This window comes from Rissa tridactyla, chromosome 7, assembly GCF_028500815.1.
Source record: "Rissa tridactyla isolate bRisTri1 chromosome 7, bRisTri1.patW.cur.20221130, whole genome shotgun sequence".
NCBI lineage: Eukaryota > Metazoa > Chordata > Aves > Charadriiformes > Laridae > Rissa > Rissa tridactyla.
In genome coordinates this window covers 28206413-28230758 of record NC_071472.1, presented here as the reverse complement: position 1 = coordinate 28230758, position 24346 = coordinate 28206413, and the positions used below count along the sequence as shown (strand labels likewise).

The 24346-nt window shown below is 37.0% G+C and overlaps 1 protein-coding gene across 39 annotated transcripts in view; it reads left to right on the top strand.

The window, feature by feature from the left end:
- The window catches only part of TTN (titin), a 244262-nt gene that overhangs the window by 10193 nt on the left and 209723 nt on the right, over positions 1-24346 (top strand). For 36 of the 39 annotated variants that reach the window (XM_054210416.1, XM_054210411.1, XM_054210415.1 and 33 more), the window contains exons 7-42: positions 489-771; positions 1002-1154; positions 1636-1755; positions 2781-2918; positions 3740-3877; positions 4366-4503; positions 6196-6456; positions 6570-6689; positions 7773-8045; positions 8318-8383; positions 8867-9125; positions 9452-9512; positions 9626-9838; positions 10541-10683; positions 11346-11551; positions 11667-11897; positions 12441-12685; positions 13403-13626; positions 13728-13892; positions 13996-14164; positions 14654-16344; positions 16440-16721; positions 16992-17258; positions 17409-17681; positions 17789-18052; positions 18153-18413; positions 18959-19219; positions 19712-19975; positions 20068-20328; positions 20503-20763; positions 21215-21475; positions 21563-21704; positions 21800-21965; positions 22170-22401; positions 22988-23272; positions 23368-23493. In XM_054210416.1, the coding sequence (XP_054066391.1) occupies positions 489-771; positions 1002-1154; positions 1636-1755; positions 2781-2918; positions 3740-3877; positions 4366-4503; positions 6196-6456; positions 6570-6689; positions 7773-8045; positions 8318-8383; positions 8867-9125; positions 9452-9512; positions 9626-9838; positions 10541-10683; positions 11346-11551; positions 11667-11897; positions 12441-12685; positions 13403-13626; positions 13728-13892; positions 13996-14164; positions 14654-16344; positions 16440-16721; positions 16992-17258; positions 17409-17681; positions 17789-18052; positions 18153-18413; positions 18959-19219; positions 19712-19975; positions 20068-20328; positions 20503-20763; positions 21215-21475; positions 21563-21704; positions 21800-21965; positions 22170-22401; positions 22988-23272; positions 23368-23493 (8903 nt within the window). The remainder of the gene's footprint in view (positions 1-488; positions 772-1001; positions 1155-1635; positions 1756-2780; positions 2919-3739; positions 3878-4365; positions 4504-6195; positions 6457-6569; positions 6690-7772; positions 8046-8317; positions 8384-8866; positions 9126-9451; positions 9513-9625; positions 9839-10540; positions 10684-11345; positions 11552-11666; positions 11898-12440; positions 12686-13402; positions 13627-13727; positions 13893-13995; positions 14165-14653; positions 16345-16439; positions 16722-16991; positions 17259-17408; positions 17682-17788; positions 18053-18152; positions 18414-18958; positions 19220-19711; positions 19976-20067; positions 20329-20502; positions 20764-21214; positions 21476-21562; positions 21705-21799; positions 21966-22169; positions 22402-22987; positions 23273-23367; positions 23494-24346) is intronic. The other 3 variants (XM_054210417.1, XM_054210392.1, XM_054210385.1) reach the window with 2 other exon arrangements.

The following is a 24346-nucleotide window of genomic DNA, read 5'->3' as shown; positions in this document are numbered from 1 at the left end:
CTAAGTTAGAAAGCCTGTTAAAGCATTTTGAGAAATGCTTTAAAACTCTCTGCTAGGAATGGGATTGAATTTTTGGAATATCAAAATTTAGAAACTATCACTTTCCAAGCGGCTACCAATTTTGTGGCTGAGATTTGTAAATGTAAATATGGGAAAGAGTATAGGCCCTGATCAGAAGCTGGAGTCTGAACACATGTATGGATGACACGTGGAAATGAGATGTGGTGCAGGAATAGCTAGTTATGTTGTTGCTAGGTGGCTACCACATGCTATTTTTTATGTGACAAAAACACACATTAGGCATAATGTTAAAACCAGGTAAGCGTAATTTACAAGTAGAACCCCTCAAAAACCTTTTTAAAATCAAACTACAAACTAATGAAGATATCCTAAATGGGGAGTGAATTCAAGTTCAGGCTGAAGTTGTTTATATAATTGTCATTGTGTGACACTACATTAATTATATTAATACTTTATTCTTTCATTAGGTCAGTTTCTCCTGCTGGAAGAATCTCCACCTCACCTATCAGACCAGTGAAATCTCCATCTCCAATCCGTAGAACACAGGTAGTGACAACAGCTGGGGCCGAAGTCCTTCCTCCTTGGAAGCAGGAAGGATACACTGCAACCACAGAAGCCCAGATGAAGGAAACAAGAGTATCTACAAGTGCTACCCAAATAAGAACTGAAGAAAGATGGGAGGGGAGATACGGGGTCCAAGAACAAGTTACCGTTAGCGGTGCTGGTGAGGCTGCAGCTGGTGCTAGAGAGGTAAAGTCTGTTTTAAGGATTAAGATTTTGCTCTGTGGGTGGACTTACCACTGCTGAATAGATCTGCTAAATGGAATCTGAGACGCTGTGAATAAAAACTGTGTGTATCTGCTGTTGAGAGAGTTCTGCTGCAAATGCTTCCTTGCAACATTCTGTCTCTGTACTTGTTTTGTGCTTCTTCTGAACGTGTGCAAAACATGAAAAAATGTCTTTTGATGTGACTAATGTAGGTGAGAAAGGACAGTGAAAAAACAGCAGCTGTTGCTACGGTTGTTGCTGCTGTGGATCAAGCCATGGTGAGAGAACCAGCTCCAAGTGTTGTAGAGCAAACTGCTAAAAGGACAGCAATGACTGCAGTCCACGTTCAACCTGTTCAGGAGCAGGTAGAAATAGAGCACAGACATTCTATGATTTCCCTTTTATCCCTTCATCCAACGTGCAAGCAAGGCATGATTCACCGTGAGGAATTAACAAGATATTATCCAGTGCACCGCAAACGCATGCATACTCTTACAGAGCACCTGGACTGTAAAGGAGTGTTCTTGGATCACTTATTCCATGGCTTTCCATCATAGCAGGATTGAATTATTCTTAAACTGTTCTTAAGTTTAAGAATGCCTCCTATGAAAGTGATCCTTTATTATCCCTTGTCATTTATTTTCTAACATTGTTCTTACACCGATGAAGTTTTCCCTCTAATATCTCATTTAAAATTTCCCCACTAGGAATGAAATAATTCTCCCTTAGTATTTTTCCTTCACTTGCATTCCTCTCTTATTTTTCCTTTTCCTCTTCTTTTGATGATCAATTTGTTAAAATAAATTTTAAGGCTTTGTTTTTTTTGTTTGTTGCTACAAAAATCAGGTGAGAAAGGAGGCAACAGTAGTAGTTACCAGTGATAAAGCAACAAAACAAACAGTAATATCAAGAACTAGAGAAGAAATGGTTACTTCACAAGAAAAAAGGCACATCTCTCATGAAAAGGTGAATACAGACAGATGTTACCTATGGTTGTCATCCCCTACCTTGTTCAAGAAATCTAATATCTCATCAAAAAGACAAGCCTATGAACAAGACAAATGACATACCATAATATTATTTTTTCCTTTTATATGTGGTCACTCTTCTAGTTTACATTGCTATCGTTCTCCTGTCTCTCTTTGATGATGACTGTATTTCCTTTTTTATTTCAGTTCCATTTTTAATGCCTAAGAACATGATAGATAAACTCGCGAAGCTTTAACTTAGAAAAAAATCTATTTTTTATGTATTGTATGGCGATTTACTAGATAGTATTCTCAATCATTTAAGGAATTGACAGTAGGAAATAAGTCCTAAATTTTCCATTTTTTTTTCTGATTTTGTTTCTAAGCTTGCTATTTGTAGCCTGCTTTGTTTGTTGGCAGCACAGTGGGTCAGAAAAAAGGAGGAAAAACTCATTCTGCATTGAAATCAATTTTGAAAATAATGGCTGATTGGAATTCAGATGATTTTAGCATGTGCTTTATCAGACAAATGTGATTTAATGGAAGACCAGCTTTTATGGAGAAATGTTACATTTGCATTCTAGCCGAAAGGTGTAAGGAAGAAAGTGTAACCTATCTTTAAAGTACTGAGAAACAGAAATCCACTTGGGCAAAAAATTACATGTTTATGTGCAGATTGCATCTAAACTTCTTGGCAAAGTAAAAGTTACCTAAAGCTTGTTTTTAATATCCTACACTTTCTCAACCTGATTATGATGCAGGACAGTTTTCCTCTGATCTGATTTTTTTATTTTATTACTGCTTTTGGTAGCAAAGCAAGTATTTTTATGCTAAGTGTATATGCATTTTATAAAAAGTCTGTTTATGGTGGTGTTGGTGTTGTTTCCAGACTAGATGATTTTGAATTCTAGAGTTTTGCATTTTTCCTCTCTTTGCGTCCTCTTTTCCACATGTATTGAAAATCACATACCTTATATTTTTTAACAATATACAATTTAAACTTCTTTATTTGTAAACATGTAGATAAGAAAAGAACCAGAGAAAACTCCAGTACCCAAAGTAATAATTGCCACAGACAAAGATAAAGAACAAGAAAGAATATCAAGAGCCAGAGAAGAAATATCTACCAGACATGAGCAAGTGCACATTGCTCATGAAAAGGTAAATAAATGTTACAGGTGTTTAACTCGTTGTTATACTCTAATAAGTTTACAAAACCTCTTTCTTCATCAAATGTGCTACGTATCTTTGTTCTGCTTCTTTTTGAAGAGAAGATTACAAAATGAAAACTTTATAAAGCAAGATATTGCAGATATAGGCCCAGCGTTGAAGGTCTGGTTCTACTGACCCCGTAGCAGCTCTTTCTACAGAGGAAGAATGCAGCTGCCCTTCCTTTGAGCATTATGGCTTTTATTGCCAGGGTACTCAGAATTTCATCTGATGCTTGTCAACTTTTGCTTTTTGTCTGAAGGTAGATTTGTGAAGACCAATTGTAAAGGTTATCTCTCGTGATATATTTAGGTGTGGAGTTTGATTTAAGGAAGTTCATATTTGTGTGAGGACTGAATGCATCTGCTAGACCATATTGTGGAACCATTGTTTGTTGGAGTAAATGATGAAATATTTCCATCTACTGATGGGAGCAAATATTAAGTCAGTAATACTCATTTTTATGCAAACAGTTTCTACAAAACAAAACAATGATGTATCACAATTAACTAGGAAGTGTGAAGATTCTTCTCTAATTCACACACAGATTAATGCAATATGTTAATGACTTTGAATCTACTTCATTCATATAAATGTAGCATATACAATAGGCTATAACTTGGTCTGTACAAAGGAATTATTTCATTTCTCAGGTGGTGTTTTTCTTTTATTGATATGCATTCTGAAACCTTATCCCACTTTCCTGAAAAGCTGTGTAATTTTGACAACAGACATAACTGATTGCTATTATTTTTCTTTACCATAACAACTAGATAAGAAAGGAAGATATGAAACCTTCTGTACCTAAGGTAGTAATTACCACTGATAAACCTAAACCACCGGTCATAATATCGAAAAGTAAAGAAGGAATTGCTACCAAACAAGAACAAGTCAGCATAACCCATGAAAAGGTGAATAGCACTATTATAACCATATTTGGTCTTTTATCCTCTCTTCTTTACAAAGCTTATGTGTCCCTCAAAAAATACTAACTGTACATTTCCAGCTCATTCTTTCTAAGATTTATTCCACTTACAAATTTTTAGAACTACTGCTAATTAGACTGTATTATTCCATCTCTATCTTTCTCTCCTAACTGTTTTCATTAATAGAATGTCTGCAGCACTTTTCTCTGACTGACCTTTGAAATGGACTGACTGACTCCTGAAATGCATTTTAGCTTTTTTTTTTTTAAAAAAAATCATTACTTATATTTAAATAGGTGTCAGGGTGTAACGGTACTTATGAGTATACATATAATACAGAGCTGTGTGCAGTGCACAAGGGTCTAACCCCTTAATTCTCCTTCCTTTTTCCCATTCCAAAATGCTTTCCCATTGTTCAAATTTCTTTCAAGATCGTATGTAACTGAAACTTTTATTTCTACTATAATAATTAGATTAAAAAGGAAGCTAAGAAAACTACTGTAGTTCCGAAAATAATTGCCACTGATAAAACCAAAGCACCAGTCACAGTGTCCAGAACTAGAGAAGAAATTACAGCCAAGCAAGACCAAATTCATCTAGCTTATGATCAGGTGAATATAGCTGTTGCATATCTGTAATGCAATGTTACAATTTGTTTTATCTGCAAAATGCACCTTTTAAGAGCTACTTGGGTACAATAGAATGCCCTCAAATTAATTCCTGCTAACATATCCATTAAGTGGGATGATTGCCAAGTGACAGTCAGTGTGATAAGTTTCTAGTGAAAAAGAGATTTATGTCTCACCCTGTTACAAAATGCCACTTTTCAGACTACAGTCAGGTTTCTCTGTGAAAGCCTACACCATACCAACTTGACTTTCAAGTAATGTTTACTTGTTCAAATTTCTGACTCTGCAAACTTTTTTTCCACAAGACGATTCCTTGCAATTTTATGGTTGTCAGATGAAACAACCTCTCTATTAAGGTTTGAATTGTATTGTTCTTTGTACAATACAAACTTCGACATCCATTCAAGTCTGTCCAGTTTATTACTTCTGACAATCAGACACTTGTTGACACTGCTTTGTTCCAGTAGGACTCCCACAGTAGAAAAGCTTTTGTATTATAATATAGCCAGGAACTCTCATATGCAGAAGAATAGCATAGTTGCCAACAGCTTTTATTTAAAGTCTACCTACTTTGTTAGAAACTGTACGATACATTCATAAAATACTTTTATAAAGTATAATTAAAAGAGCATAGCATATAAAACTCACTCAGAGTAGTCAGATTGCTAAGAGATTACAGTTACTTGTTAGATGATGCAAATTTAGGACCAAATTCAAGTTGGTATAAAAAATGATTTTGAAATTGGCAATGATACTGAATAAGAGGTCCCTTTTACCAAAACACTACTTTAATAATAAAACAAAATCTCCGTAAACAATCACTTTTGGGCCTCACTCAAGTTATTTCAGTTTAAGGTGATAATGATTATAAAATCAGCATGAAATAATTTATTACTTTTTTTTTTCATCTACAAGGCATACATTTCATGTGCTCTGTTGCTACATCTGGATCAGTTATGACAGTAATAATAAACACTAGTAGTAATCATCCTATCACCTACTGTTGGCTGACTGGGCAGAAATTTGGATCCTGATAACATAGAAGTTGACAGTATTTATCAGTTATTAGAAAAAAAATAAAAGTCCTGATATAAATGCATTATTTCCAATTTCTCAGAAAGCCCTGTTTTCCTACTTTTGTAAAATAATTTAAAATAGATTAGCGCTGAATTAACAGATACTCCTGTGGTAAAAAAATTTATGGGTATATTCCTCAGTAAATATATTCACATCAGATGCTAGACACATTCTTTACATTTTTAGTAGCATCTAACAGTTATATGGAGCCGATGAGCATACTGACTTTGAAATTACGTGTGCATTTACGTACCTGCCTTACTCTTAGATAAGTAGCCATAAATGTAACTATAAAGTATTAAAAGTGGGCTTGCTTACAAACACTGATGAGTATAAAGCACGCAACCATAGATGTGTTCTGAATATGCATAGACAGAGCTTAGAAAAAAATATGTCTATCTTTGAATGTACTGACTCTGAAGTATACTTATGGGTGAACACATTTGATATTTATGTTATTACTTTTGCATACCTATGCACTCTTTCTTTATCTGGAATATACTTTACTGAGCATTATACTTACAAGTATTTGCCAGATATGCGAGTCTTTAATATAATGATGAATATTTGTATTAATTCTGCCAATGCTCTCTGTAGACTCAAGTTGGAAAAAGGGCTGAAGCTGTAGCTACGGTTGTTGCAGCAGTTGATCAGGCACGTGTTCGATCACCTTGGGAACAAGAACAAGCAGATGAAGCTTATGTAAAGCAGAAAACTTTGGAATATGGCTATAAAGAGCATGTTGCAGAGGCCCCAGCAGAACGTCATGTTGTCACTAAAGAGGTTAAAACTGTCTATGTTCCTCCTGAGAAACATATCTCAGCTGCTGAAAAGAAGCAAGTTCATATATCAACAGAGGTTAGACTCAGTTTACGTTGCATTCTTTTCCAAAAAGTATGTCCCAGTGAAATCTGTTTCAGTTTGCAGAACAGCATCACATTCTCAACAACGTTTTTCAATGCTTTGTGTAGATAAAAAGAGCAACAGAAATTGAGAAAACAATTCATGTCGAACACCCGCGACCCCGCACGCCAAGTCCTCACTTCACAGTCTCCAAAATTGCGGTTCCTAAACCAGATCATACATATGAGGTAAGAAGTGAAAACTCCAAGAACGGCATGCTCATTGATAATAACCAGTTGGTCACGCATTCCATTTGACTTTTCCTCCCACTCTAGTGTGGTGCTTTCCCAAGAAGAAGAAGAATTTTATGCTCTCTACAGTTGTTTTTGTTGGTCTGTTTGACTAGTGAAGAGCAGTGCTGTAAACAGACACATGAACTGCTAAAATGTCATTTGTAATTATTAGCTATTTAAACAAGGTTTCACGTCTCTAAGGATGCAGCTTCAATACTTCAGGTTGTACAGTGAAATCGTAAACATTTGTCATGCAACTTATGTTTTTTAAAGAGCAGAAGTATTCCTCTTCAGTCCTATCATGTGCATCATCAGTTCACTAGCACATTGAAAACAGTGCTTCTGTCTTTCTTGCAGACTACTACATACTAAGCTAGTTTCTGAAACAGAAAAATTCCAGACTGCAAAATGTGACACCATCCATTTTTAATGTTATTTTTTCCATTTTTCTGTTTGACTCTTTCATATAATATTAAAAGTTCCCATTTAATTAATTTTCTCATTCAAGCATACTTTGCCTCCCCAGCTGGACTTGAAAAAAGATCTATTTTTTTCCCTCAAACATAATTAAACACTATAAAAATGAAGTAAAATATTTTTGTCTTTAGAGATTTTCCAAAGTTATTACACCTACAATAACATTTTGAAATATCTTCAGTTATTTTAATCACTGACAATTACGTAATTAGGAGTTTTGTTTGTTGTAGTATCAGACTGATTAAAAGGAAAGCTAAGGCCTCAAGTGAATAAATTTAGAGGATATTTCTCATGTTGCACTTAAGAGCTTCTTGACCATTTAAAGATCAAATTCTAAAGTAAAAAAAAAAGAGAAAATATGCGAATGCTAGGCACATCAACAATAATATAAGGGTATCTCCGGTATTCTACTACTGCAATCTAAAACTAGAAGTCATTGTTGATATGTAGCTTTTGCAGTGTCCACAAATAAGTAACTAAGGAAGCAATAGGTGCATATGCAAGCTGCTCAAGAAATACACTGGCGCCTTTGAAAACAACTCTTTCTCTTCTGTTCCCTAGGTTTCAATAGCTGGATCTGCCATGGCTACTCTGGAAAAAGAATTATCAGCTACTTCTGCTGTGCAAAAGATCACCAAGTCAGTGAAACCACCCCAGCTAAAGCCACATGAAGTCAGGATAAAAGCAGAGCCCGTTCCCTCTCCCTTTGGAGAGGCTGCTGAGACCTATAAGAGTCGCTATGATGTTGAGACTAAAAAAGAGATGGGTGTAAGCTTTAAAGGTGAAGCAGTGCGTGAAGAACACTTGGTGTTGCGGAAAGAAGGTGAAGCAAAGGTATGTTATTACGCAAATTTCCATCACTTAGACTGACTTTCATCTTAAAAAAAAGCTTCACTTGTTTGTTGTTTCGTTATTGTGATTTTCCACTTTTACAGCATTCCGCTGACTTTTATCTTTGTTATTTTACACAAATCCTTCTAAGGACCTAATATTTTCCTATGGCAAGCAAAGAGTTCTCTTTACCTAATTTCTTTTCATATCTAAATTCTGCTGCTTATGTCCTTGGCTTTGTTAGCTGTCTATTAACTGTGCTTTGAACAACCTAGGTGACAGAAACTGCCAGAGTTCCCGTGCCTGCGGAAATCCCTGCTACTCCACCCACCTTAGTCTCAGTAAGTAATTTGAATGTAGACTGGGGGAGTGACACTATGTTTTCACCCATTTGGCATTCTAACTTTTGTCTCTGAAAACCTGACCATGAAAATTTGGCTTTATTGAATCTTTTAAACTCTGTATTAGACTTAGCCACACAATTTATCTCTGATACAAACTATTCTGGATGACTGTTATGGGGGTGATTCTTCACACTTACACCACATAGTAGATTGACCTTTGCTGCAGTGAAACAATTTCTCACCATAATCTGTATAAACATCAACCTAAGTTTTAATTTTCTTGTTAATAACAGTAATGTTCAGTTATCTCAAATACAGCTTCAAATAACTCCCTTTGGAAAATACCTCTTTTTTCCTGGATACAATGCTGAACACAACACTGTTTTGAAGTTGACATTAAAGTTTCCATTTAAATAGGCTTTAGTTATTTCAATGTCTGAAAATATATACTAACTGTGATACTTATTTTTTGTCATACAGGGCCTCAAAAATAAGACTGTGACTGAAGGTGAGTCTGTCACTCTGGAGTGCCATATCTCTGGTCATCCTCAGCCTACTGTGACATGGTACAGGGAAGACTACAAGATTGAGACCTCAATGGACTTCCAGATCACTTTCAAAGCAGGGCTTGCTCGCCTTGTGATCCGCGAAGCCTTTGCAGAAGACAGTGGAAGATTTACCTGCACTGCTACCAATAAGGCTGGGAGTGTCAGCACATCTTGCCACTTACACGTGAAAGGTAAGTATATTTATCACTGTAGGAAGATTACAATTTTGTTAGCTGCATCATATTACCTGTAATGTAACTTAGGTGTTTTGTCAGCTCCCAAGTAGAACATATGCCTTGAGTTGTATTCCAGGGCTGTTAGGTAACATGGTTGGAAGAATATGAGGAAAAGGCCAATTACAGGCTGATGGAGACTCTTAACTTGCTTCCTAAGTGGAAGTATCTGGCCCTCTGAGCCAACCAACTACTTAACCTTCTCTCTCTTTGTGTCAACAAAACTTGCGGCTTAAGTGCTATTAAAGTATTTTAAAATCCACTGTATCATATTTGCCTTGCAGTTTCAGAAGAAATTGAGACTCGAGAAACCATTTCTGAGAAGGCTGTTACAGAAGAAAAACGGTAAAGTTACTTTCCTAAACAGACTGCTCCTATTGTGGTCATTAGTCTCTTGCACTCTGTTTATGAGAGCTTCAGATATCAGCTCGCTTACCTGTGTTGGAATCTTATTTCAGCTATGTGGAGACAAAGGACATTGTAATGGAAGATGTCTCTGCTGCAGCAGAGGAAGTATCGGGAGAACCCATACCTCCTTTCTTCATAAGAAAACCCATGGTACATAAATTAATTGAAGGTGGGAGCATTGTTTTTGAATGCCAAGTAGGGGGCAACCCAAAGCCACATGTCTACTGGAAAAAAGGTGGAGTTCCTTTAACGACTGGCTACAGGTACTTTGAATACAATGCACAAAAACGGTTTAAACATATTTTTTAAGAATATTTAATTGACGGTACCATAATTTTGTTTCCCTTGCTGATGCTTATCCAAATAACATCACTGAAATTTTATTTTTGAAATGGAAAAATCATAGGATCATGTCTTAATGTGAGACTTCAGAAGGCTGTTTTAAAATACAAATATTCAAAAGACTATAAAATGAGAAATGCTAAATATACTTAAAAAATCAGGAGGAAGTTTTGCATTTGTTTTATTCTGTCTATGCAATGTTTGCATTCTATCTATGCAAATTGTTGTCTATAGAAAGCAACACACTTTCTAAAAAAATACATTTGTAGCATTCTTGAAATATATCCTGCTATAATGACTCATTAGGACAAACTGTGCACACAGTATATGCCATTTTACTGTTTCTGATAACTAGATCTCTGATATTTCAGTACTGCAGTTTGCATCCCATTTATTTTAGTGACAACAGAAAGAAAGTAAACCTGTAGTCTAGTTTCAGCATGGTTATTTTTCCTATGCTGTTCTGCAGATTTATTGAGAATTGCCTGAAAAAGTTTCTCTTTTTTTTGTCTTGTACAATTTAGGAGTGATTCTGATCAATTGCGTAACTAAAAGCAAATACACTAGGAAGTCTGTTCTATAATCAGAATTATAGAGAACTTGTACTTTTATGTTTTCTATAGATACAAAGTGAGTTACAAAAGAGAAACCGGGGAATGCAAACTTGAAATTTCCATGACTTTTGCCGACGATGCCGGAGAATATACTATTGTTGTTCGTAATAAACATGGAGAAGCTTCTGCAACGGTCTCCTTACTAGAAGAAGGTACACTGTAGATTAAAGAAATGGGAAAAATATTTCTTAAAATTAACTTTAAAATGGGAAAAAGATTTTAAAGTGTACTGCGAACTCTTTGCAGCTTATTTTGGTCAATTCAAGAAATATAAAAGGAGACCTGGTGGCTCCATTCCTGCAAGACAGAGTATTTGACATCAGGTTCTTGAAGGACTTGTATTCTTTGCTAGAATGTATAGCTACAGAATCCCTCTTCTGTTGATGTCCATAACAATCTATATAACATAAGACACTCAGAGAGTGATGTGGGGAAAGGAGGGTAACCAAGTAATAGGTTGTTCTATTACAGGGAAAGAAGCGAACTTTTTTTTTTTTAATTGTCCGTGTAAAAATGCGTGAAAGTTTGCGGGAGACAGAGCCACAGTGAAGAAACTGTGAAATAGTCCCTACAAGTGCTTTCACTTTGAGAACTAGAACACCAAAAAAGCACAGTAAAACTTTTACCTGTTTATAAAGCTCATCTGAGGGCATCAGTCTTTGCATTTTATTGCTGTTTGTATTTTATTGGCTAAACAGGCAGAAACTCTACTTGAATCACCAAAACCAGTAAAATAAGTTTGTATTTGTTTTCTCTATTCAGTCCAGTGAAAACCACAAAAACTTATCAAAATGAATATGTTCTTAATTCTCAGCTGATTATGAAGCCTACATAAAATCTCAACAAGAAATGATGTACCAAACCCAGGTGACTGCATATGTACAGGAACCTAAAGTGGCTGAGGTAGCCCCTGCTATTTCATATGGTGACTTTGAAAAAGAATATGAAAAAGAACAAGCCCTAATTAGGAAGAAAATGGCAAAAGATACAGTGATGGTCAGAACTTTTGTAGAAGATGAGGTATGTCTACCACTTGATACCTGTATTGTGTATTGACATTTTACCAGTAGAAATCACTTCTTTACAAGGTCATTATCTGACACACAGAACTTAATGGTCTTGCTTTTCTATATAGGAATTCCATATTTCTTCTTTTGAAGAAAGACTTATCAAGGAAATTGAACTCAGAATTATTAAGACCACCTTAGATGAACTTCTCGAAGAAGACGGAGAGGAGATGATGGTTGATATTTCTGAATCTGAAGCTGTAGAAGCAGGATTCGAATTAAGATTAAAGAATTACAGAACCTTTGAAGGGACAGGAGTTACTTTCCATTGCAAGACGACTGGATATCCATTGCCAAAGGTACCCCAAACCTGTCTATTTAATCTATTTAAAAACCATCTGATGCTCTACTTGAAACATCTCGTTGTGAGACATTCTACATTCTGCATAGAAAGCAGCAAATCTGAAAGGAAATCCATTTTTTTGTTTTGATATCAAGCTAAATTTTCCTTTTGCCCCTTAATAGAATAGTGTTAAGTTGGCTAGCCAGTTTGGAGGTAGGTTAGATTTACCAGTTAAGTTGGTCTTGCTTCTGAGTATCTCCGAGTTAGCCCACCCAAGTGGGCAACACAGTATCAAGTCCGGCCCTAGGTCACTTTGTTCTTTGTCAAAATGGGCTTTATATCTGTTTCTAGCTCCAAAACTTGTGTTTCAGGTTACTGTGAAAGCATGTTACTTTAGTCTTGTTTCAAGTAAAAATGTTAATGTGAACAAATATACATGGGCTGTGATGACACATCAGCTGAAAAATAAGAAGTTGTAATATGTTGTATGCGTGGGTCACTACTGGATCCTTGTCTTTAGGAGAGCTCACATAACATTCCACTGTTTCTTTCCATGCAGATCGCATGGTACAAAGACGGTAAGCGCATAAGACATGGAGAACGCTACCGCATGGAAGTTCTGCAAGACGGCAGTGCCAGCCTGCGTTTGCCTGTTGTTTTACCTGAAGATGAAGGAATTTATACTGTCTTTGCCAGTAACATGAAAGGAAATGCCATTTGCTCAGCAAAACTCTACGTTGAGCCAGTTGCACCCACAGCAGCTCCAGGTTATATGCCAGGACCGGAAGTTATGAGAAGATATAGGTAGGTACACATTAACATAAAAATTTCATGAGACTTCAGTCTGCTGTGATAGACAATACAAAAACTCATTACACAGCAGCTAAACAGCTTAAGTTATTGGAGTCTGCATACCTCTAAAGAAGTTCTAAATGCTGGGTTTTGTGGCTTAAATTGATTTATGTGCCAACTCTGTCTGATTTGCCTTCTTAATGAGTAATGCAGTTCCCAGAGTATCATCATTCACATGCATATCCAGCCACAGTATCAGATTTACAACCTCAGAAAATGTATTTATTTCTTAAAGTAGTCATGTTTTGGGAGAATATTCTTTTGCGCTTGGAGTTTTAGTACTGTGTGCAGCTCTTACTTCCCACTCTTGAAATAGCTGTATTTCTATGACAGAAAGAAATCCAATGTTGCCACGTACTGTGTTATGTCTTCATACATACACATGCACAAATGTGTACAGGATTACATCCATATCTGTACAGTATCCAAATCCCCAAAATTTCCCTGGCTGTGGTGTATCCTAATACTATACAGCTATACAAATTGCTGTCAAAAACCTAAAGAAAATTGACTACAAGTAAAAATTAATTTCCTCACAATTTCTCACATAGATAAATTGGTTAACCTGTTTAAGATATATTATGCTAAAGGCAAAAGTTGCACTCCATTTACCATGTCAGCCCACTGCTATATGACGTTGTCATACACACCTCATTTTTTTCCTTGCAGGTCTATTTCTCCACGCTCTCCAAGCCGGTCTCCTGCCCGCAGTTCTCCTTCTCGTTCTCCTGCCCGCAGATTAGAAGAAACAGATGAAGGACAACTAGAGAGACTATATAAGCCGGTTTTTGTGCTGAAACCTACGTCATTTAAATGTTCACAGGGGCAGACAGCAAGATTTGACTTAAAAGTTGTTGGCAGACCTATGCCAGAGACATACTGGTTCCATAATGGTACATCAACAAACGATCTTAAAAAACAGTCTTAAATGCATTTTACATTTTGTTGAGACACTGCTTTGAGTGCAACTTTTTTTTTCCATGTGTATCTGCAGGTCAACAAGTGGTTAATGACTACACCCATAAAATAGTGATTAAAGAAGATGGCACCCAGTCATTGATCATTGTTCCTGCTATGCCTGATGACTCTGGAGAATGGGCTGTAATTGCTCAGAATAGAGCAGGCAAAGCTTCAGTCTCAATGACGCTGACTGTGGAAGGTATCCACTGTGCATGCTGTTTTTAGGAGGCTGAGGAGTGTTTCTTATTAAAAAACATGGTTACGTCATTTCCTTTCGTGATAACTTACCCTTGTTTTTTCAGCTAAGGAAGACCTAGTCAGACCACACTTCGTGGAAAGGCTGAAGAATGTTAGCGTAAAGGAGGGCTCTAGATTGCAGATGACAGTGAAAGCTACTGGCAACCCAAATCCTGACATTGTATGGCTGAAGAACAGTGACATCATAGTACCTCATAAATACCCTAAAATAAAGTAAGCATTTTTATTTTGTTTAAATAGAAAAGTTAATAATCACCGTCCTATAGTGTGCTGAATATCCTTGCTTCCATAGAAGGGATTCACTAAGGGCTTAGTCCAATGACTACTGAGGCTACTAACAGCTTTTGCATTGCAGTAAGTCTGAGAGATAGAAAATGCCTTGTAGGACTCCATTTTTTCCAGCTTGTATATTTTGCATTCTGCAAAGCCAATGCTTTTACAACAGAGATTTAGGGAACCTTTATCTGTCTCTAATTTTTAAGTCCTCTGAAGGCCAAACTGCCACTGAATTCAAGACTGGTTTTTATTATCCTGTCTGTTTGATTCTTAGGCACTGCACTCATAAACATGAATAAATAAAAACAAAACGTCTAGTTCCTCCAGAGATTTGCCTTTGGAGGCTTTGGCCTAATTTTGGACAAGGGCAAAAATGAATAACAAAGATGTGCAAAAAAGTTAAAATAAGTGGTTTTAATATTTCAGGATTGAGGGAACCAAGGGGGCAGCTGCCCTTAAAATTGAATCTACTGCCAGGCAAGATGCTGCATGGTATACTGCTACTGCTATCAATAAAGCTGGGCGTGACACTACTCGGTGCAAAGTAAATGTTGAAGTTGAACATGCAGAACCTGAACCAGAAAGGAGATTAATCATTCCGAAAGGAACTTATAAAGCCAAGGAGATTGCAGCACCAGAGTTAGAGCCTCTCCATTTGCGTTATGGTCAAGAGCAATGGGAGGAAGGAGACCTCTATGACAAAGAAAAGCAGCAGAAACCATTTTTTAAGAAGAAGCTCACATCTTTAAGGCTCAAGCAATTTGGACCAGCGCACTTTGAGTGCAGGCTTACACCAATTGGTGACCCAACCATGGTGGTGGAGTGGTTGCATGATGGCAAACCCTTGGAAGCAGCTAACAGACTCCGCATGATCAATGAGTTTGGGTACTGTAGCCTGGACTATGGGGTAGCCTATTCCAGAGATAGTGGAGTGATCACTTGCAGGGCAACTAACAAATATGGTACAGACCATACATCTGCTACTCTGATCGTGAAGGATGAGAAAAGCCTTGTGGAAGAATCCCAGTTGCCAGAAGGCAGAAGGGGACTGCAGCGAATTGAAGAGTTAGAAAGAATGGCCCATGAGGGTGCTCTTCCTGCAGTTGCACTGGACCAAAAGGAAAAACAAAAACCAGAAATTGTTTTGGTTCCTGAACCTTCAAGAGTCCTGGAAGGTGAAACAGCGCGCTTCCGCTGCCGTGTGACTGGCTATCCTTTGCCCAAGGTCAACTGGTACCTCAATGGGCAGCTCATCCGTAAGAGCAAAAGGTTTAGACTCCGTTATGACGGAATCTACTACCTGGATATTGTGGACTGCAAATCATATGACACAGGAGAGGTGAAAGTCACTGCAGAGAATCCAGAAGGCTTTATTGAACATAAGGTGAAACTTGAGATCCAGCAGAGGGAAGACTTCAGATCTGTTCTTCGTCGTGCTCCTGAACCCAAACACGAGCCTGTAGTGACAGAGCCTGGAAAACTTCTCTTTGAGGTACAGAAGGTAGACAAACCTGCAGAGGCAACAACCAAAGAAGTGGTGAAACTGAAAAGGGCTGAAAGAATCACTCACGAGAAGCTTTCAGAGGAATCTGAAGAGCTGCGTAGTAAATTCAAGCGTAGGACAGAAGAGGGCTATTATGAAGCCATCACTGCTGTGGAACTTAAGTCTCGCAAAAAAGATGAATCGTATGAAGAAATGCTAAAAAAGACAAAAGAAGAACTTCTTCACTGGACCAAAGAGATCCCAGAGGAAGAGAAGAAAGCACTTCCTCCTGAAGGCAAAATCACCATTCCAACATTCAAACCAGAGAAGGTTGAACTTAGTCCAAGCATGGAGGCTCCCAAGATATTTGAACGAATTCAAAGCCAGACGGTAGACCAGGGGACAGATGCACACTTCCGTGTGAGAGTGGTGGGAAAACCAGACCCTGAGTGCCAGTGGTTCAAAAACGGTGTCCAGATTGAAAGGACTGATCGTGTGTATTGGTACTGGCCTGAAGATAACGTTTGCGAATTAGTCATCAGAGATGTGACTTCTGATGATTCTGCCAGCATCATGGTGAAAGCAGTCAATATAGCTGGTGAAACTTCTAGCCATGCTTTCCTGTTAGTACAAGGTAATTTAAATTCTTACTTTTATGCTACTGCTTATCATAGTGTGTTAAGTCTATATGGCCGGCGCATTGTTGATTCATTGCATATTGTTTTGCAGCCAAGCAGTTAATCAGCTTCACCCAGAAGTTACAAGATGTTGTTGCCAAAGAGAGAGACTCTATGGCAACATTTGAATGTGAGACATCAGAACCCTTTGTCAAAGTGAAATGGTTTAAGGATGGGATTGAGATTCATTCTGGAGACAAATACAGGATGCACTCGGACAGAAAGGCTCATTTTCTTTCTGTACTAGCAATTGAAATGTCCGATGCTGATGACTACAGCTGTGCACTGATAGAAGACGAATCCATAAAAACTACTGCAAAGCTTAATGTGGAAGGTAAGAAGCACATAGCTCAGTACTATGCAGTACTGTTAAAGTGAAATCAGCTTCAGGAAGAAATAAAACAATTTAAACTGATGTCTAATCCACTAAGAAATGTTTAAGCTGCTTTCATATTCTCAGAATCCAGCATGAAAGTTTGGAGATATATTTACGTAAAATGGTTACACCATATATATATTAATTTCCTTAGGCTCATTTAATAAATGTTTTCATCAGGGGTATCTGATCAAGCTTATCCATGAATGTAATTATTTTTGCCTGTAGGAGTTGTGGTTGAGTTTATTAAAGAACTTGAAGATGTTGAAGTACCAGAATCCTTCTCAGGTGAACTTGAATGTGAGGTTTCCCCAGAAGACGTGGAGGGGAAATGGTATCACAGAGACGTCGAACTCACTTCTAACCATAAATACGTGATTGCATCCCGTCGTGGTCGCCAAATCCTCACTATTAAAGACGTTAATAAAGATGATCAAGGAGAGTATAGCTTTGTTGTTAGTGGAAAAAGGACTCGCTGCAAACTGAAGATGAAGCGTAAGCCTTTCTAATAATATTGTCGATATATTATAGATTTTCTATATTATAGTATACGTGATAGCTATTTCCCTATATCCCATGCTGCCTGAATATTCAATATTCTGATTATCTGTTTTGAGGATTAATTAACTTCATTTCATTTCACAGCTCGTCCCATGGCTATTCTTCAAGGACTTACCGATCAAAAAGTCTGTGAGGGAGACATTGTACAACTTGAAGTTAAAGTCTCCCTAGAAAATGTGGAAGGTGTCTGGATGAAAGATGGTCATGAAATTCAATCAAGTGATCGTATTCACATTGTGCTGGATAAACAGTCACACATGTTGCTGATAGAAGATGCAACAAAGGAAGATATGGGAAATTACTCTTTTAGCGTTCCTGGTCTTGAACTGTCAACCACTGGACGGATCACAGTGTACAGTAAGTCATTATCATGATTGTGAAGGCGTGTTTGATTTTTGGGTCCTGAAGGATTACTTCTTAAAGGTATAGTTTTTTTAATTATGAATATTTTTGTAACTTGACAGGTGTGGAAATAGTGGTGCCTCTAAAAGATGTTCACGTAGTTGAAGGAACAAAAGCTATCCTTGAATGCAAAGTTTCAGCGCCTGATGTGTCTTCCTCCAAATGGTACCTAAATGATCATCAGATAAAGCCTGATGAACGTGTACAAGCTGTGTGTAAAGGCAATAAACAGAGGCTAGTGCTTACCAGAACCCATGCATCAGATGAAGGACGGTATAAGCTAATGGTTGGCAAAGTTGAAACAAGTTGCAGTGTCACAGTTGAAAGTAGGTTTCCTTTAAGATGCGCAGTTCTTTGTGAAATTATTACTTTAAATACAAGGTTGTGGAAGTAACTAACGAATTTCTAATGTATTTTTTTTTATAGAAATTCAGATTATTAGAGGTCTTCATGACATCACCTGCACTGAAACACAGAATGTATCCTTTGAGGTCGAGCTCTCCCATTCAGGGATTGATGTAATTTGGCATTTCAAAGGCCAAGAGATCAAGGCTGGTCCTAAATATAAAATTGAAGCACATGGCAAAATATATAAATTGACAGTGGTGAAGATGATGAAAGATGATGAAGGAGAATATGTATTTTATGCTGGAGAGAAGAAAACATCTGGAAAGCTTATAGTAGCAGGTTAGTAGGGCTAATGGCTAAGATTTTTGTTTCACTGTGATTTATAAAACAATGCTCAACGTACTATATTTTGTAATTGTAGCAATTGTGCTGTTTCTGCACTTTTTTGTCTTTAATTTATCTTTTTTTCTGTGTTCTCCTTGCTCTTCCGCTTATCTTTTGTGATTGGTATAATTTTATTTTAACAAAGCTTTTACATAATTGCTTATATGTTTTCCTGAATCAGAGCCATAGTATTTAATTCGGTAGTACACTTTGGATGTAATTAATGTAAAAAATAAGGTTTTTGTCTTGAATGTTCAATGCAGCTGTGCTGATAATAAAAAATAATAAATGAGAAAAACTAGGATAGAAGGAAGAAGTATCTCTTTGTGATGTTCAGGTCACATTCTATTCTTGATTTTTCACAGAACTCAGAATGTCTATGGGCATGCTGCAAACTAGGGCAAAGAATTCCAGCACCAACTTTTCACGTGGTTGCATTTCTGTATGGGGGAAAGCTGAACGGCAACACAACAAACACATGTGCTTTTCCTTCCCAACAGGTGGTGCCATTTCAAAGCCTCTCACTGACCTGACTGTGGCTGAGTCCCAGGCAGCTGTTTTTGAATGTGAGGTGGCAAATCCTGAATCAGATGGCCAGTGGCTAAAAAATGGTAGACCATTACCTATGACAGATCAGTACCGTGCTGAATCTGATGGTGTAAAGAGAAGGCTCAATATCCCTGTCACGAAACTGGATGATATGGGTGAATATAGCTATGAAATAGCAAGCTCAAAGACATCTGCCAAACTGAAGGTTGAAGGTCAGTATTTTTTACAACCAACTGGTGTCTTTAAGACTCAGCCCAGAGTCACTCACTATGTCTTAGATAAGGCCTTAAGATACAAGCATATTTTGCTTCATTTTTTGAAAATATTTTTATACTATGATGTGTTTTCTGAGATAGCAAACTGACTGTATTTTTGGAGTCTCCGTATTTGGAATTTAGCTTGGTATTTTAATAAAAACACATTTTATTCAAGGTACTGGCTAGCAAGTAGAAACTCACTCTTTGCTACTTGTGCAGTAAACATATAAAAAAATCTGTTTCTCATGGATGTTACAAGTAAATATTCCTTTTTGTGTTCCAACCACACCACCTTGCTGGAAACTGTATAAATCAATATATACATACTAGATTTTAAAATGAAGACCCACGATTCAGGTTTATTAAGAATATTATATTTTCTACAATTTTTAGTTTTGGTCTGTTTTGTCAAGTTTTGTTTTTTCCTTTTTTTTTTTTTCCCTCTAGCTGTTAAGATAAAGAAGACACTAAAGAACTTAACTGTGACGGAAACACAGGAGGCAGTTTTCAGTGTAGAACTTACCCACCCTGATGTGAAAGGAGCTCTGTGGATTAAAAATGGTGTTGAACTTGAATCAAATGATAAATATGAAATTTCAGTGAAAGGAACTGTTCACACACTGAAAATCAAACACTGTGTTGTCACTGATGAGTCTGTTTATAGCTTTAAGCTTGGAAAGATAGGAGCAAATGCCAGACTTCATGTGGAAAGTAAGTCAATCTGGTTTCAATATTTGCTTTAACATGTGGTTTGAAATTCAAATGAAACACACTGCTGAATCTTGCTAACTTTTTTCCTCAAGCTGTCAAGATCATCAAAAAGCCAAAGGATGTGACTGCTTTGGAAAATGCTGTTGTCTCGTTTGAACTGAGTGTATCCCATGACACTGTACCAGTCCGATGGTTCCACAAAAATATTGAGCTTAAACAAAGTGATAAATGCAAGATGATCTCTCAAAGGAAAGTTCACAAGCTTATGCTGCATAACATATCTCCTGCTGATGCTGGGGAATACACAGCTCTTGTTGGGCAAATCGAGTGTAAAGCAAAGCTGTTTGTGGAAAGTAAGTATTGTTAAGTTTGTAAGAAAGTAATTATACGAATTGCTACACCAACCCATATCAAACAACTTGACCTGATGCTTCGTACGCGGTTACCCTTATTTTTTTGCAGTCTTCCATACATACTGACTTTTAAAAAATCCTTTCTTTTCTTTTATCTTTTTTTTTCCCTCTTAGCCATACACATCACAAAGACCATGAAAAATATTGAGATCCCTGAGACCAAAACTGCCTCTTTTCAATGTGAAGTTTCTCATTTCAATGTGCCTGCCGTCTGGTTGAAAAATGGTGTGGAGATTGAAATGAGTGAAAAGTTCAAAATAGTAGTCCAGGGGAAACTCCATCAGCTCAATATCATGAACACAAGCAGTGAAGATTCTGCAGAATACACATTTGTCTGTGGAAATGACAGAGTCAGTGCAACTCTGACTGTAAAACGTATGTAAAAATGAATTTAACCAGAATATTTTACAGTTACCAATAATAGAGTTTGTGTTAATACATGCACTTGGTGCAATTCAGACAAAACCAGCACTGTTGTAGACGTATTTTCAAATAACCTTAAACAGCCTCAATTACATTTTTAAAAAAGATCTACAAGCTGTGAACTTGAAAGTCAGATCCTGGCTTGTTCTGTTTAGGCCAACATGCCTAAATGCCAAGTCATCATAGGAGACAGAATTAGAATTTGAATTCCTATGTCATTCAGAAGTTTTTGGAAATTTAGTTGTACTATTGATTCTGGACACAGAGCTTTCCTTTTAATATTACCAAAAATCAGGATCTGTCTTAAAGAATTTGAAATGTGTCTGATCCAGTTAACATTCGTTTAAAATAAAGCAAACCAGAACAAAAAAAAATGAAACCATGTCCATTTCTTTTCTTTTAGCCATCCTAATTACCTCCATGCTAAAAGACATCAATGCTGAAGAGAAAGACACAATAACATTTGAAGTTACTGTTAACTATGAAGGTATCTCATATAAATGGCTGAAGAATGGAGTAGAAATAAAATCAACTGATAAATGCCAGATACGAACAAAGAAGCTCACACACTCCCTCTCCATAAGGAATGTGCATTTTGGTGATGCTGCAGAATACACCTTTGTTGCTGGAAAAGCAGCTTCATCAGCCACTTTATATGTGGAAGGTATTTGCCCTCTTGATTTGTATATTTAGTGATGTCTAGTGCCTTAAATAGTATCATGGCACTCATTCTATTTTTTTTCTGCCCTAGCTCGTCACATTGAATTTAGAAAGCATATTAAAGATATCAAGGTTGTGGAGAAGAGGAGGGCTATTTTTGAATGTGAAATTTCAGAACCTGACATTCAGGTCCAGTGGATGAAGGATGGACAAGAACTCCAGATTGGTGACAGGTAAATGATTGCTTCTACACTGTATTGACTTTTGTTACGTATTTTCCACCAGAAAAGAACTTGTTCATTTTCTTTTCTGATGAAATCATCCTTAGGATGAAAATTCAGAGAGAGAAATATGTCCATCGTCTCATCATTCCTTCCACAAGAATGTCTGATGCTGGTCAGTACACTGTAGTGGCAGGTGGAAACACATCCAGTGCCAATTTGATAGTGGAAGGTCGTGACATTCGTATCAGAAGCATCCATAAAGATATCCAGGTATGGCCTATACAGAAGAATAAAGATTTCATAACTTTGTCACTCAAAGAATAATGCAAAGGCAGAACATCAATATGTAACCAAACAGAGTCCTAATATAAAAATCTGCAATCGTAAGGTCAGGGCCTTCTTCTAGGAAACTGGAATGTGGGACCATCTGTGAAAACAAATGCTATTTCTAATATTTATTCTGCTTGTTCAAAGGTCATTGAGAGACAAAGAGCTGAAATTGAATTTGAAGTCAATGAAGATGACATTGAACCACAGTGGTACAAGGACGGTATTGAGATCAACTTCCAATATGAGGAAAGATACAGTTATGTGGTGGAAAGGAGAGTTCATCGAATGAGCATCTTTGAAACCACTTACTCTGATGCTGGAGAATATACTTTTGTTGCAGGACGGAATAGGAGTTCTGTTGTTCTTTATGTGAATGGTATGTGTCCCCGCAAACAATGCTTTTACTGCGTTTATTACCCTGTTTTTTTCTGATTACTATGTAGCTTTTCTGGAATTTTAACTCTGAAAGTAAAAAAAAAAAATAAATATCCAAAGAGAATCTTATGTTTGGAACACTACCAAAACGCTCATGTGCAAGGATGTTTCTTGCTCTACTGAAATAGTTGTCTCACTGATGAAAATGCTATAGCAGTTCTTTTCCCCAGTGTATTTATTTAGACCAGGAAATTCTCAAGTCCAAATAAAACTAATTTGTTCATATGGACAAATATGCCTTGCCAGAGGGATCAGCCTAACAATTTTTGGACACATTTTGACAGAAAACACAAACACCAACATACATAGCTAATTATGTTAAGACACTTGCTGCTAGATCATTCCCCCTGTATCAAAGAAAAGGGCAGATTTTCATGGGCATGCAAGATTGGGACTAATAAGATTAAAAAAAAATATCCTCGCTAATACTTTTGAAGCCTTGATAAATATTGATAATGAGATTTCTCTCTCTCCTCCTTTCTCCCCTTCCTTTCCCCACCTTGCCTCCCCCCTTCCCCATTTTGCAGCTCCAGAGCCACCCCGGATTATTCAGGAGCTAGAACCAACCACTGTGGAGTCTGGCAAACCTGCCCGCTTCTGTGCTATGATATCAGGCAAACCCCAGCCCAAAGTTTCTTGGTACAAAGATGATCAACAGCTTTCTCCAGGTTTCAAGTGCAAATTTCTTCATGATGCGCAAGAATATACTCTATTGCTGATCGAAACTTTCCCTGAAGATGCAGCAGTGTACACCTGTGAAGCAAAAAATGACTACGGAGTTGCTACAACTTCAGCTTCACTTTCAGTGGAGAGTGAGTTTCCTGGCCTCATAACAATATCTGTGAAATGAGATTGTCAACATGTGTGTGATCATCTTTAAAAATGACTTCTTTTTCTTATCCTTTAGTCCCAGAAGTTGTTTCTCCTGAGCTAGAAGTGCCAGTATATCCACCTGCTGTCATAATACCACTGCGTGATGCTGTTACATCCGAGGGACAGTCCGCTCGTTTTCAGTGCAGAGTTACAGGGACAGGTGGGTTTAATGAGAACCTGTACATCTTTTCATCTCTCAGAATTTTTCATCTTGAGCTCAGAAAAAATGCAACAGTATATACGCTGGGATTGGACTTTCTCTAGAAGTAGTTATTTGATATACGCGCACAGCAAAATATTACTCGCTGACAGCTATCAGTTAAGCAAGTCATATGTTAAAGATGGCATCAAGCATGGAAGCGATAAACTGTCATAAACATTAAGCATTTCTAAAAAGTAGGTCTGTTTCAAAAACTTTGTCTTTGGAAACTTCTCAGTGTTTCAAATGCTAACAGATGTTGGAAAACTGTGTCAATGAGTAAAACGCAGTTTCAAAACATGGAGTGTCATGGTGGAAATGCATTATCATGTTAAATGAACTTGATGAAGTATCTGATGACACAGTGTCATGTCAATTATCTAAGCAAACAGACTGAAACTATGCCTCAATCTTTATCCTAATATTCCTAAGTATCTCATATCACTCTGCAAACAGTAAACGGCAATTGCATTATTTTTAACAGCATAAAAAGGTGTTTGCTAGTTTTAGTTACAAAGAATACAATTCTCCAATTAATATAATTCTTTCTAAGTTAACACAAAACCACATAAAACCTTTTTTCACTTCAATAAATGGACTTAAGTATGACTAGTAATAAAATATTCACATGGTAAACTGCAGAATGAGATACAGTTCCAATCCCAAAGAATTTACAATTATGTAATGATAAATAAAACTCCAAATTTAAACATAATCCTGAGTGATAACTGTGTAAAAATCCATGTAAAATTGGTAATATACATTTATATGCAAATATATAAAATTTGGATTTCCACTACTTGAAATCAAACTC